The sequence below is a fragment of the Trichechus manatus genome, unplaced genomic scaffold, assembly GCF_000243295.1.
Source record: "Trichechus manatus latirostris isolate Lorelei unplaced genomic scaffold, TriManLat1.0 scaffold00121, whole genome shotgun sequence".
NCBI classification, from domain to species: domain Eukaryota; kingdom Metazoa; phylum Chordata; class Mammalia; order Sirenia; family Trichechidae; genus Trichechus; species Trichechus manatus.
This window is the reverse complement of record NW_004444057.1, coordinates 8,873,293-8,887,619: the sequence shown is the minus strand read 5'-3', so window position 1 is coordinate 8,887,619 and position 14,327 is coordinate 8,873,293. Positions and strand designations below refer to the sequence as shown.

Genomic DNA, 14,327 nt, shown 5'->3' with positions numbered 1-14,327 from the left:
CCTCCAGTTTCATCCATGTTATGAGATGGTTCCCAGATTCATTGTTCTTTCTCGTTGCATAGTACTCCATTGTGTTCTGTCAAGATTCTTGTTGTCTGGTCTATCAAGTATGATGTAGACCTACCATTTTGCTTTGGAGTCCCCAACTGGATTTTCCCTAAAGTGAATATTTATCTTCCAAATTTAGTATGCTTTTGGCTTCGTATTTCTGCCCAAGAATATCTAAGCAATAAGCACAATTTTAACCCATCTCTTATTACCTTTCCACTGAATTATGGAGCTCAGAAGATACTACTCAAAACAGAAGTATTTGCTATTTCATGGAATCTCATATTTTTGAAATAAAATATGTTTTAGATCTCCTTCGTATCATGATAAAAAGTTCCCTTTTCTACTCCTTGTGAAAACTGCTCAGAAAATAAAAAATAAAATTTAACATATAATCTAATAAGAGAAAACATTCTGTATTTTGTAATTTATCTAATTTGAACTGTCTTTTTTTTATCCATAATAGTCCTTATTCTTGGGAAAGTATTTACTAGTCAATCAATATATTTTATATTTGGCACATGGGGTTTCATCTGTCCATTTGATAACCTTTTCCATAAATGTGAATGGAAATTAGAATGGTTTTTATTCGTGTAGGGAAAAAGAAGATAGGCGAGATAAAGATTTTTGTTGCCAGTAAGACTTAGAAAGTTTTCTTGTGATAACTATTTATAACTACCTATGTCTATTTCTTACTTTCCAATATTTTGGTTAACCTCACTGACACAGCCTCTTGGTAGTTCAAAATATACTGCCTCCCTTTCCAAGAGAGCGAAGATAATAAGCTCTGAAACAAAAAACTTCCAGTCTCCAGCTGCAAAAATTTCTCACTCAGAAATGTACTGACCTCTTAAAATTATTCATTTTATCAAGTCATTATTGAGCCATTTTCCCTAGAAATGGCTGATTGAGATCCGTGAATGAACAATAAATAATGTGTGTCGTATATTCTGATTGTTCACAGACCAAGATGTGACAAATATGCTCTAGTCCACAAATATAGCTCATGCAAGTTTCCTGATGTATCAGAAAAAGCTGTTGTTCTTTCTTTAACATGGAAAAAATATATGGCGTATGAACCAACTATAAGGTTGCTATGAGTCAGAATCAACTCAATGGCAACGGGTGGGTTTTTGGGGGATGTTTTGAAATATTTTAACAAATCATGAAACACAAGGTAAATTAATATTTAAAATATTAATTTTTTATTAATGTTCAAAATAAAGGGAAAAATATTCTTAGGAATAGTAATAACAATAAGGATGCAGGGCAAAGGCCAAATTCTCTGCTTATATATCTGTCCAGCCATAATTGGAAAGGTCCCAAAGGCCTCACTGTAGGTGATAGTAATTCCCTAGTTCACCCTGCCTGTTGATTCCTACGCTGCCTCATAGAAAAACTTTATCAGTTCACCTACTTATTAGTTAGGCTGAAAAGCATATAGCAAGGCAGGTGCAATGTACATAATATTATTGAAAATATATTAATGTACTTTTCTCTTCTGCACTTCGTTTTACATATCATCCACCACCCCTCTGTCAGTTTGTTGTACTGTGGTGGCTTGTGTGTTGCTGTGAAGTTGGAATCTATGCCACTGGCATTTGAAATATCAGCAGGTCACCCACATTGGGCAGGTTTCAGTGCAGTGTCCCTACTAAGACAGACTAGGAAGATCTGGCAATCCACTTCTAAAAATTAGCCAATGAAAACCTTATGAATCACAACAGAACGTTGTCCAACTTGTTTGCTTTGGATATGTTATCAGGAGGGATTAATTGCTGGAGCAGGGCAGCATGTTTGGTGAGGTAGAGGGCCAGCAAGGGCAAGAGAGACCACTGATGAGATGAGCTGGCACAATAACTGCAATGAGGGACTTGAAAATGCTGGTGACCAACAGGACAATGCAGGACTGGGTAAAGTTTCATTCTGTTGTACATAAAGTTGCCATCAGTCAGAATGGACTCCAGGGCAGCTAGCTAGCTCTATCTATCCATCTGTCTATTTGTCTGTCTATCTATTTTTACTTATTATTCTTCCCTCTCATATCTTCTAGTAGCATATCTTTGCCTGGGGAGATAGGACTGTCAGGTCAGGAATGCAAAGGAAAGGAAAGTTGATAATAAGTATCTTAAATACACTGAATTTATGGAAAAGCAAGTCTTAAAATTCCAGCTATGTAGAGAAAGAAATGATTTTCCAAATTCTTTTAAGCTCTTGCTAACATGGCAGGAGTCAGACATGTAGGGCTTAATAACTGAGTTTTGCAATAAGCCAGAAAAAGAGGGAATTCAGGATGAAGTGCTACATCAGAAGAGGGGAAGGCAGGGGAGAAGAGAAACCAGAAGGACTGAGCATTACCTGGATGACACCAATTCCCAAAGAGATTAAGATACAAAAGCAGAAAATATAGTTATTTGGCAACTTTAACTTTGTTCATCTATCTTTGAGAGCAGTTCTATAACTTGCTCATTGTGGTGGATGATTATATTAGTTATAGACTGCTACATAGCTACAACTTCTTTGCAAACCTGAGTCTTTGGATGTTGAAATTTGTGGTTCCACTGCAGGGCTATTGTGAGGGGAAGATGACTTCTCTGTTTGACTGTCTAAGAGCTCACAACTACACTGTAACTCACTGAGCCTCAACAAATCCCTGAGTGTAAGGTTAGAGTGAATAGTCTTGCTTCCATACTCTACAGTCAACCCAGCCTCACACTGTACTTGTCATCCTGTCCCTAAAAGTTTTTTTAGAACTTTTGACACTGAGGCTCAGTCTTGCTCCAGCCCAGGATCAATTTTTAGATAAAAGCAGGCAGATTTTCAAGAACCCTGTGATGGGAGCCTAAATTACTCCCAGATCCACTCATTTGTCTCTGCCTTATCTTTCAGTGGCCAAGGTGTCACTTACATTATTTTATCTTACACATTTACTTGCAAGACATTTATTATTTATAACAAATAATAATAAATTACTTAGACTTTCTACCCCACTCTCAGCTTCTCAGCATCTCTGTTGTGTCCCTGACTCATGGGTTCATGCCTAGTGTATTCCCTAATACTCTCTGGAGGAAGTGGGAAGGGACCAAAGCATCCATCCAGTAAATAAGACCCAGGCCAGGAATCAGCTGATCAGAGATCAGCTGTTGAGCAGTTTGCGTTGGGACCTCTGGGAGAGGGAATGACAATCTAGCGTCAGGAACCAAAGGGACCACACTGATCCCACTGTTTCTACCTGGGTTCTGGGTCCTGGCCAGTCCTTTTTTGGTTTATATCACCTCTGGCAAGTTCTAACACACCATTTCAGAAAATTCAGAAGGGAAATAGTTAAATTCAATGAAATAGCCTGATTTTTGAAAAGGCGACCTACAGTTTACCAAGTAATTCAAATTAATCCTTCTCCTTCTTGTCCCAGTATGAAAACCAGTGGTTGTTTTCATACTGTGGATAGCATAGTTAATCCTGCTCCAATACTCTTTCCATTAGGCCTATTCTCTCGATTTCTTAGATCTGCATTTAGGTACATATCTCTTTCCATTGTTTTAAGGAGATGCAAATTCAATAATAATCCAAGTGTCATTTAAAAACCAGATATTTAACGGACAAACAATTCTTAACAATTCATTGAATGGGGTTACCTTGTTTGACATGGTTGTTCATTGCACTTTCTAATCTGTGGCTCGGGCTTGGTTAAGTATTTGCATTTCTTGTTGTCCACAATGCTGTTGTTTTTGTTCATAATTTTTGTGCAGGATACTGTTGTCTTCCTTTCTCCTGAAAAAAGCAAATAAGCATATAAAGAAATGTTATATGCCTTTATAAAATGGATTTAGTAGGTGTTCACCGTCTTTGTTACAATTTTCACAGGTATTTTAAACTAATTTAAGTTAGCTCAATGGAGAAGATATTATTTATAATTTTATGTAACAAAAGGTTTATAGGCTCAAGGAAAATTAATGGTGATTTTCTCCTGCAGGAGGAGAAATTAAATGGGGAATTTTATATTATAATGTAAACATGGCAACATAGGTTTACAAGGTATTAATTGAAAAATTTGTTATAAAGGACAACAGCCATCTTTTAGCAATATATGGTGGAAAGCTGTATTTGCATAATACCTCAAGAGTCTACTCTCACTAATGGGCTTTCCTGGGGTACATAAACATGTGTGCAGATTTCATCATTTGGTTGTACATCATTGCTCTATAGTGAATTATGGAAAGCAAGCTTATTTTGCAGATAACTCCAACCTATATGTAACTGCCTCTGATAAAGACCCCAAGCATTCTAGAAATCCTCATTTCCTAACGATTGTCATGTTCTGTAAGAAAAGCCATTGGGCTTGTCTCGCCTTTCACCAGATTTCAGGCAACCTGCTTTTGTACTTTCTCTGGTATAAGTCTGTATATAGTGAGCTTTCTTAATAGGTAAAAATGACTATTTGCATGCAGTATTCATTTTGCTTACAGCCTTATAAGCACATTTACTTGCAAGACTTTTATTATGTCATCTTACACTCAAAAAAGTCTAGTAAATATGTGCAAATCTGTTTCTCTACAAAATTCTTACACAATTTCTATACAAAATTAGTTTCTGTAAGAAAGACAAATATCTACATATGATTTAATAATCTAATTTACCTTATTATTTAATAATAATTAAATCAACCAATAGTTGTGAAGCCAGATGGGTCACAAAGGATTAAGAAGAAATCACAAGTCTTTTGAGTCACACTGAAAAGCCCATTCCTTGGGGTTCTATACTGGTCATGCAATGATAATTAGGAACTCAGAGTGTTCAGGCTGGTCAGCCAAACTTGAAAGCCTGGGGCTGGTGGCAGAGAGGTCACTCTCTCACTCAATGAACAGATATGGTAGGTGGGCATCAAGGAAGGAAGAAAAAAGGGATATAGAGAGAGAACTACTTTTAATAATTTTGGAGTATATATTTTTATTTTGATTTGAATAGAGGCTGGGAAGAGACAATGGGGTGACCAAGTAGAAGGCAAAAAATATAGGTTTAGGATCTTTCCTTGATTTTACTCTTACCCTTTAGCATACTCCCACCACAATTTGTAATGTAAAAAAAAAAAAGACTATATACATGTGTCAATTAACTAACAATTATATCTGTCCTTAATGCATATCACGCTATTGAAATCATTTGAATCTTCAGTTATATCTTCTAACAGAGAGCACAATGTTGGCCAAATTATCCCCTGATCAAATGCAATGTATTCTGTAGAAGCTCAATACAGACAACAGAGTTCTTGGCAGGTAACAAGAACCTTCCCTCGAGTGGGAAGAGGCTTGCCTCCAACCAGGGCCTTCATGACACTTTAAGAAGTGTGCACTGTTGTTGCTGTGTGCTGTCCAGTCGAATGCAACTCCTAACAACCCTAGAGGAAAGAGAAGAACTGTCCCATAGGGTTTCCTAGGCTGTTATCTTTACGGAAGTAGATCGCCAGGTCTTTTCTACCATGGAGTTGCTGGTGCCTTCGAACTGCCAAACTTCTGGTTAGCAGCGAGCACTGAACCATTGCACTACCAGGGATCCTTGTGGGCCATCAATGGGGAGCACCTCGGAACCAACGTCTGTTAGACTGCAGATTAGTAAAAGGTGCCCCTCAGAGCAGATGCATTAGAAAAAATAAATCATGTTGTCTAGGCAGACGAATTTGAAAACAGCACTTCTTTCTCCATGCACAGGCAGCCCTACAATAGGACACGTGGTTTGGCAAACGAAGCCTGGGCTGGATTGCAGTTCCCTCGGCCACTTTATGCAGTGCATACTCTGCTTAACTGAATGTAGGAGCTACGCCCTCAAAAGCTCTCTAGTCTGACCTGTGCAACTCATGTAGCAATGCAACCTAATGCTAAATTTTAGAGGAAAGGCAGCCTCGTATTCCCCAGGTGAACATTTAGGGGCTGTCCAGGCAATCCTTTTGTAGGATTCCCTACAAGAAGGTGGGGTGTGGTATTAGACTTATCATATTAGTGCTTAATACTCGATAACTTCAATCATTTTTAAATAAACAGAATCAGAAGCCACTTCTGCTCATGTTTCCACATAGATAACACTGGCCTCACCAGATAGCCATTACTTAAATGTCAAATATGGGACATATATGGGACATAAAATATGGGACATATTTTCAGTCAACTTCCTCCTGGTTCCCTATGCTTTAGGTACTCCTTTATGACCTGATGCATAAAATAAATAGATATAATGCAAATTTCAGATAAGGTTAACATATGTATTATTTTTCCATTAGATGATGCATAGCTAAAAGGTTAAAATAACTGTTATTTTTATGAAATATAAATGTTCATTTTAAAATCTAATTTAAAGCATTCATAGTCATGAAACACTTCCACAAACAGATGTAGTTGCCTAAACTAATTTAAATAATGGCTCTTTGACAACTACAACACAGAAAGATGACAGATATTATCCAGAAAATTTTTGTGAACATATATGTAGTCACAGAATAAATATCTTAGGCTAATTATACTGTATTTTTTCTTTCCTCAAAAAATATCTAATTTTAGTCCAGAACTAACATATTGAGACACTGAAAAAAAAATCTTTTAAAGTACAAGTACTGACATATCAAAAGGAATATAGGTTATCGGCACTGTTTAGGGAGCACTGTAGCAGTGGTGTAAGTATGAAGGTATGTGAGTATGAACTGGAATATTTCTATCTATATTGTGGCAAGGAAGCTCACATCATAAGTTTTTGGCAGATAGTAGAAGCTTAGCTATACTTTATTTTTTTTACTTCCATTGAACAAAAATAATAGAATCAGGAAAAAATGTATTGCTCAACTACAGACACACATTATGCCTATGAAAATACAACTAAAATCTTAAAGCCATATGGAAACGTTATTGTTTCACTTTTTTCTTTTATATATTTTTTATGTCCTAGCCAACACAGGAAATTTCCATTCTAGCATCTAATAGCAGCATTTACAATGCATCCAATATTGTAGAACCTAGGGACAAACAGAAAGTGATGAAGTAACTGGCCTTCTGCCTGAACCATGAGTAGCTGCAAACTGTTGACAGTGAATTACTTGCTTTATGGCAATTAATGACCCAATTAACTTCGCCTTTGGGTCATTCCCCTTAAAACAGCCATGGGGAAATCTGTTTGGAAGTTTGGAATACAATTATGAATAAAATAAAAGAACCACTACACACTCATCTCGTTACCAAATTTGGGCAAAATCTGAAAATGAAGGGTAATTTTTATTTACTAACTCTGTTCACTGAAGACACTTAGAAAGGCTAGACATTATATTAAGTGTGCCTTTTTCTCCAGTCTCAAAGATAAGCTCACATTTTACTATGCTCTGTATTTCACCCACGAAATGGATATTTTCAATAAAACTATATCCTATCCAGGTAGATCACATTTCTAAAACTTGCATCATAAATGCTGAAGCACATTCTTGGAGATGGGTTCAGTGTTTCAATATGCACAACTGAGATTTTCTCTCTATCACTGGACATTCCAAACTTTTAAATAAAATTGTGGAGCTCTGTAAGACAGAAACTATACATGCATATTATTTTGTTTATTATTTTCTTTTAAATGTTTTATTTTTTAACTGAAGTAACAATGGCCAGTATGTGAACCAAAAGTAAATATGCTTTTATGAGGATGAAAGACTTTTCTCTGAGTACTTCTTAGAACCATGTAAAATGCTGATTATTTTTTAAGCCTACGTTCTTTAAGTTGAACAGCTTCCAAAATCATGTCATATCATTTACTTTTTAGCCATTCTTTTTACATTTCTGTAAAATATTTTCCCCTCAGGGTTTGCCCCTAGTATTAAAATATTTCATTTTTATTTTGAGGAATAAAATTTTACTTTTGCATTGTTCACAAGACCTAATATATAATCCCATCTGATCTTGTCATTTCCTTGAATACAAATAATTCAATGGGATTCCATAACTTCCAAGTTAAATTGAACTTGAGTGATAGCATAATACTCAAGGACCTTCCTGAACTGGCTTCTTTCTACTTTTCTGACCAAATCACCTCCCACTCCCCAGTCCCCATAATTTGTGTCCTATTAATACATGCTCTCCTTAACCTCAGTGCGTTGGCACCTAGGCATTTGCTAGGCCCTCAGCCTGGAAGGCTTTCTGTACCTCCCCTTGTCACTCTGTATGGTGACTATTATTATCTGACCTCCACTAGACTAAGAGTGAGCTCTCTGAAAGCAACCAGTAAGCACTCATCACTGAACCTCCCAGAAGAAACGGAAGCTCAGTCAGTAATCATAAGTGAATTAATGAGTGAAATATAAGCATGTAATTTAAGGTCTCATGGTTTGCTGTATTAAGAGGTTCATCTCAACACGGTACTTTTTTTTTTTTTAAATTTATTAGCTTATTTGCAGAGGATCAAATTTCTTTTTTTTAATTTTTATTGTACTTTAGATGAAGGTTTACAGAACTAGTTTCTCATTAAACAGTTAATACACATATTGTTTTATGACATTGGTTAAAAACCCCATGACATGTCAACACTCTCCCTTCTTGACCTTGGGTTCCCTATTATCAGCTTTCTTGTCCCCTCCTGCCTTCTAGTCCTTGTCCCTGGGCTTTTGTGCCCTTTAGTCTCGTTTTGTTTTATGGGCCTGTCTAATCTTTGGCTGAAGGGTGAACCTCAGGAGTGACTTCATTACTGAGCTAAAAGGGTGTCCAGGGATCATACTCTCAGGGTTTCTCCAGTGTGTGTCAAGGTCAACACTGTACTTCTTAAAATGGTAAAAAATCATTTGCCTACTAAATGAACCACCATGGGGAATTGTTATCTATAAAAAATCCAATTAATGGATTATCATTTAGCTATTAAAAATTAAGTTTATAAAGAGCTTATGTTCATATGTAAAATGTTTATATTATTAAAATAAGCAAAGGAAGTAGAATGCAAAATTACATCAATATGATTGAAATAAAATAATAGAAAATTGGGGGAAAATATTTTGGTGCATTTTCTCTAGTTAATGACATTTATTTTCTTTTTCCTTTTCAAATTTTCTTTGGTACATGCACAGTATACCTATAATGGAAAAACAAAACCAAACTGAACTCTTAAAAATGTTTTTTTGTGTCAAATAAATTGTAGAGGATTTTGAAAGTTACAGTCATTTGAACACTGTGATGTCATCCTCAACTTAGACCGAAAGGCATGGATGTCCCTTTACAATCTGGACATAGCAAAGCCATGTCTAGCAGATACAACATTACAGTGCTTACAGGACTTGAACTGATGTGATGAATCTGAAATGTTGCTTTTTTTTCTTCATATGTATCCGTATAGGATTCCCAAAAAGCATGCTTAACTCTTTGTTTCAAAAGGAGTTATTTAATTTTGGTGTCCTTTTTCTATGTTTTATTTCATTAATTGACCGGGTAAAAAACCAAACCGAACCAGATGCCATCAACTTGATTCTGAATCATGGTGAGCCCTTGTGAATCAGAGTAGAAATTGCTCCACAGGATTTTCAATGGCTGATTTTTCGGATGTAGATCTCCAGGCCTTTCTTCCGAGGCACTTCTGGATGGACTTGAAACATCAACCTTTCAGTTAGTAGCAGAGAGCTTAACTGTTTGTGCCACTGAAGGACTCCATTCACTCACTAGAGTCAAATTCAGAGTAGAGCAATTAATGCTGATTCCACATACATCCCTCGGATATTATAGAACGATACAGCTGCAGTGCCTCTGAAAACTAAGATCACATAAAACAAATCTTTTATGTCAAAAAGAACTTTATAGCAAACTGATCTACACTTCTGATATCCAAAATAAATTTAAAAAAACTAATATTCCTTCAAAGAATTGTAAAACGTTTTAGAACTCCATGCAAGGTAAATATTTATTTCACAAATACAATTCAAGCTGCTTGAAGATAAAGGGGCTATTTTCATGGCCAATGCTAAAATATGAAATGATATATCTATTCAAATTTTTCTAGAACTATCATTAGAATTTAAAAGACTGTGATGGAAAGTGTATGATAACTCATGTGCACATGTTAACCTGTTGGAAAAATTCAGTGGAGAACACCATTATCATTGACTATTTAAAAATAATATTCCTCTTAAAGGAGATTCTTAGGTTTTTCATATCTTCTAATAACTAGTAGAGTCCTGGTGATGCAGTGGTTAAAAGCCTGGCTGCCAACCAAAAGGCTGGCAGTTCGAATTCACCAGCCACTCCTTGGTAACACTATCGGGCAGTTCTGCTCTGTCCTATAGGGTTGCCATGAGTTAGAATCGACTTAACGGCAACAGATTTCTTTTTTTTTTTAAACGGGAATAACTAGTATTAACAATTGATTAGAAAATGCATAATGAATTAACTTTACATTGGGTTAATATTTTAAAACTTAGTTTGAATACTAAGTGCTACTAAATTGTACACTTTGTAACAGTTAATTTTATAATTTTACCTCAATTAAAAAAAGTTTGAGATACTGACGTAAAAGATTGTTATAATAAAAATTTGCTACATTAGGAATCTTTTTTTAAATTTATTTTTCTCACTTACTGTTGGCAATCTGATACCTTAGAACAGAATATGAAAAATAACTTATGTCAAACATTGAAAATTTAAACTGCCTTGTGATACTTTGTTCTTATTTAATATATTCCTGAGAAGTAGAATGGTGCTATTATTATTCCACTTTGCTGTTACAGATACATTTTGCATGAATCTGTTTCCAATGTTCTGTGCTTTGAACTTACTCTTATTTAATTCATGAATATGCTGAAAGATTACAAAGCTCTTTCTGGCTATAAAATCAACGATTCGAAGTCAGAAATGATGCGATTCTTGAAATCCTGTCCATCCACTTTATGAACTGCAAAGGAAAATAATATCCAAAAGCCCAGAAATATTTTGGCATTGAAATGAATATGCACCCTATTAACATAGTCAGAGATAATTGAAAACTTTTGAGTAAACACAATGGAACATATTTGGAGAGAAGATCTATTCAAGAGCTAATCATATAGAGGTTATGTATAATTAGAAGGACTATTTTACAAAACAGCCCACTTGAAATAAAAATAATGACATATCTAAATTCTTATTTAACAGAACATAAAACATCTCTTTGAATCCAAAGAAAACCTTAATAAACTCTAAAGGGCATGCTCTGTTTTGTGGAAAAGAACTAAATCAAGCCTTCTTAGGCTGCTATTGAAAGATGTGATTAGGAGGAAAGAAATGAACTCAGGAGTCCTGGGTTCTAATCCTGACTACACTCCAATGGGTTATGTGACCTTGGTAAAGTCACTGAATCTCTATGTACTTCAACTTACTCATGTTAATAACTAGGGAGTTATCTTTAAAAACATCTAATAGTTCCTATAGGAATCTCTGGCTAAAACTGAAAGAATTTATTGTTCTTGGGTGTTGTCCAGTCGATTCTGACTCATAGCAACCCCATCTGACAGAGTAGAACCACCCCATAGGGTTTTCTTGGCTGTAATCTTTATGGAAGCAGATTACCAGTTCTTTCTTCTGTGGGTCCGCTGGGTGGTTTGAGCTGCCAACCTTTTAGTTAGCAGTCGAGTGCTTAACCATTTGTACCACCAGGGCTCCTTAAAATAATTTGTAATGAACCTCTCTTCTTTAAGGTTTGGCAACTAGCAAAACATCTTCTAGGAAGCAGTGTGCATAAATTACTTGGTGAGAGATTCTGATCCTAAATTAACTGCTTACGTATTAAGACGGACAAGTTCTGTATGTCTAACTTCTGACGAAGCTTCTATTAGACCACCATTGCAGAAGAAAGAGAAAGAAACTGAGAATAATAATAAAATTCACGGGACAAACATTTTCCTGTCTAGAGTTTTAAATGCAAACAGATTTCCATGACTGCCACTCAGTGCTGTCACGGGAACCAACAACCTATCCATCTCTCCACTCTCCCAAATCCAACACATGATGGCGGCTGGTCAGTGGGATTGTGGATATGACTCAGAATCTTGAGTTATATTAAATAGAAAATTGTAACTGCATAAGTTTTCAATCTGAATGTGTTAGTTTCTATTTGTGTTTTTTATTTTATTCGGATAGAGGATAGCAGAATGAGTGACCCTTTGTGAAGAGAGCCCCTTAAGTGAGAGGGGCCCCGGCACCAGCAGAAGAGGACAAGATGTTGAGAGGAGCTCAAGTCACATAGTGAAAATGGGGCCCAGGGAAACATTGCCAATGAAAATTCCATTGTAGCAAGGATAACCAATAAATTTTTTAATCAAGAGAGCAATTTGAAATACTGTGCTTATTATAATATTAAATTATATATATTATACTTTTGTATAATTGAATATGGTGTTTCCTTTGCCTTAGAAGAATCTGTTACTATAGAGCTGTAGAAAGTCTGTTATTAAGTGGAAATGGACACTCAAATACTATGCTCCTGATACACATCGGGACAAATGGAAGCTAGGAGTCTCATGATCTAGAATATTGCTTTGGCATTATTAACCGGTTTTGTGAGCAATGGCAATCCATTTAACCAGTTAGAATCAATTACCTCATCTGTAAAATAAAGGGGTAGAATTAAACGCTTTCCTCGGCTTACATTTTATATTGAAGTAATCTTTATTCCTTTGCCTCTTCAACCTCTAATACAAAAACAAAAATGAAAAAGGGCAATTGCAGGATGCCTATTTATTTATTGAAAACAGTGCCATACTCTTTATCCGATGTTACAGATTTTCTAACCGGAGGGCTCCCTTTAGTATTTCTTGTAATTTTGGTTTGGTTTTTGCAAATTCCCTAAACTTCTTTTATCTGGAAATGCCCTAATTTTGCCATCATATTTGAGAGACAGTTTTGCTGGATATATAATTCTTGGCTGGCAGTTTGCTTCCTTCAAGGCTTTATATATGTTATCCCATTGCCTTCTTGCCTGCATGGCTTCTGCTGAGTAGTCTGAGCTTATTCTTACTGACTCTCCTTTGTAGATGACTCTTCGTTTATCCCTAGCCACTCTTGAAATTCTCTCTTTATCTTTGGTTTTGGCAAGTTTGATTATAATATGTCTTGGTGACTTTCTTTTGGGGTCTGCCTTATATAGGGTTCGATGAGTATCTTGGATAGATATCTTGTCATCTTTCACGATATCAGGGAAGCGTTCTGCCAACAAATCTTCAACATTTCTCTCTGTATCTTCTGTTATCCACCCCTGTTCTGGTACTCCAATACTCACAGGTTATTCCTCTTAATAGAGTCCACATAATTCTGAGGGTTTCTTCATTTGTTTTTTAATCCTCTTATCTGATTTTTCCTCATATAAGTTGGTGTCAAGTGCTTTATCTTCAATGTCACTAATCCTAACTTCCATTGCTTCAATTCTGCTCCTATGACTTTCTATTGAGTTGTCTAATTCTGAAATTTTATTGTTAATCTTCTGGATTTCTGATTGTTGTCTCTCTGTGGATTCTTGTAGCCTGTTAAATTTGTCATTATGCTCTTCTCTAATCTTTTTAATTTCCTCTATTGCATGTTCTGCGTTTTGCGTAATTTCCTGAAGAGTTCAATATACTAATCTTTTGTATTCTGCCTCTGGTAATTCCAAGAAATTTTCCTCCTCTGGAAAATTTCTGGATTCTTTATTTTGGGAGCTTGCTGAAGCCGTCACGGATTGCCTCTTTACATGATTTGATTGATATTGACTGTTGTCTCCGAGCCATCAATAAGTTGTGTTTATTTTGTGTTTCCTTACTGTGTCCTAGCTTCTTGTTTTGTTTTGATATGTCCAATTAGGCCGCTTGTATGAGCTAGTTTGATTATTTGCACCTTTGAAGCCCTAATGTCCTGTCACCAGGTGGTTAGATCTGTTATTAGGTATGTTAGCTCAGGAGTCTGCCCACTCCTGTACGGATTCAGCTCATGTGCCCTGGTAGATAGGCACCAAGTGTGTGGTGTAGGCTCTCACTTACAGTCCGAGACAGGCATGGGTGATTGGTGTAGGCACAGGCATCTGGCTGCAGCAGGAGGACACACTCTGAGCAAGGCAAGGGGCTGACAGCTGCCCCTGAGTGTTCAGGAGGAAGGCATGTCCCTGTTCCATAAAGTGTGCAGATGGGTGGGTTTTGCAGCTGGACTATGAGCACTCAGTGCTGTTGGCTGTAAGGACTGGAGGGCACCTCTTATTCTTGGGCCCCTATTGCAGGTGGCTAGGTGGTGTGGGTGGAGCCACCAGTCCTCAGGCCCCTGATGTGGGTAGGTGAAGACCCT

General features: G+C 36.4%; 1 protein-coding gene across 1 annotated transcript in view; it reads right to left on the bottom strand.

Annotated features, from left to right (window-relative positions):
* The window catches only part of ADAMTS19 (ADAM metallopeptidase with thrombospondin type 1 motif 19), a gene marked incomplete at its 3' end in the record, with an annotated part of 285,099 nt that overhangs the window by 41,480 nt on the left and 229,292 nt on the right, over positions 1-14,327 (bottom strand). Inside the window, exon 19 of the mRNA XM_004384305.2 lies at positions 3,684-3,819. Within this exon, the coding sequence (XP_004384362.2) occupies positions 3,684-3,819 (136 nt within the window). The remainder of the gene's footprint in view (positions 1-3,683; positions 3,820-14,327) is intronic.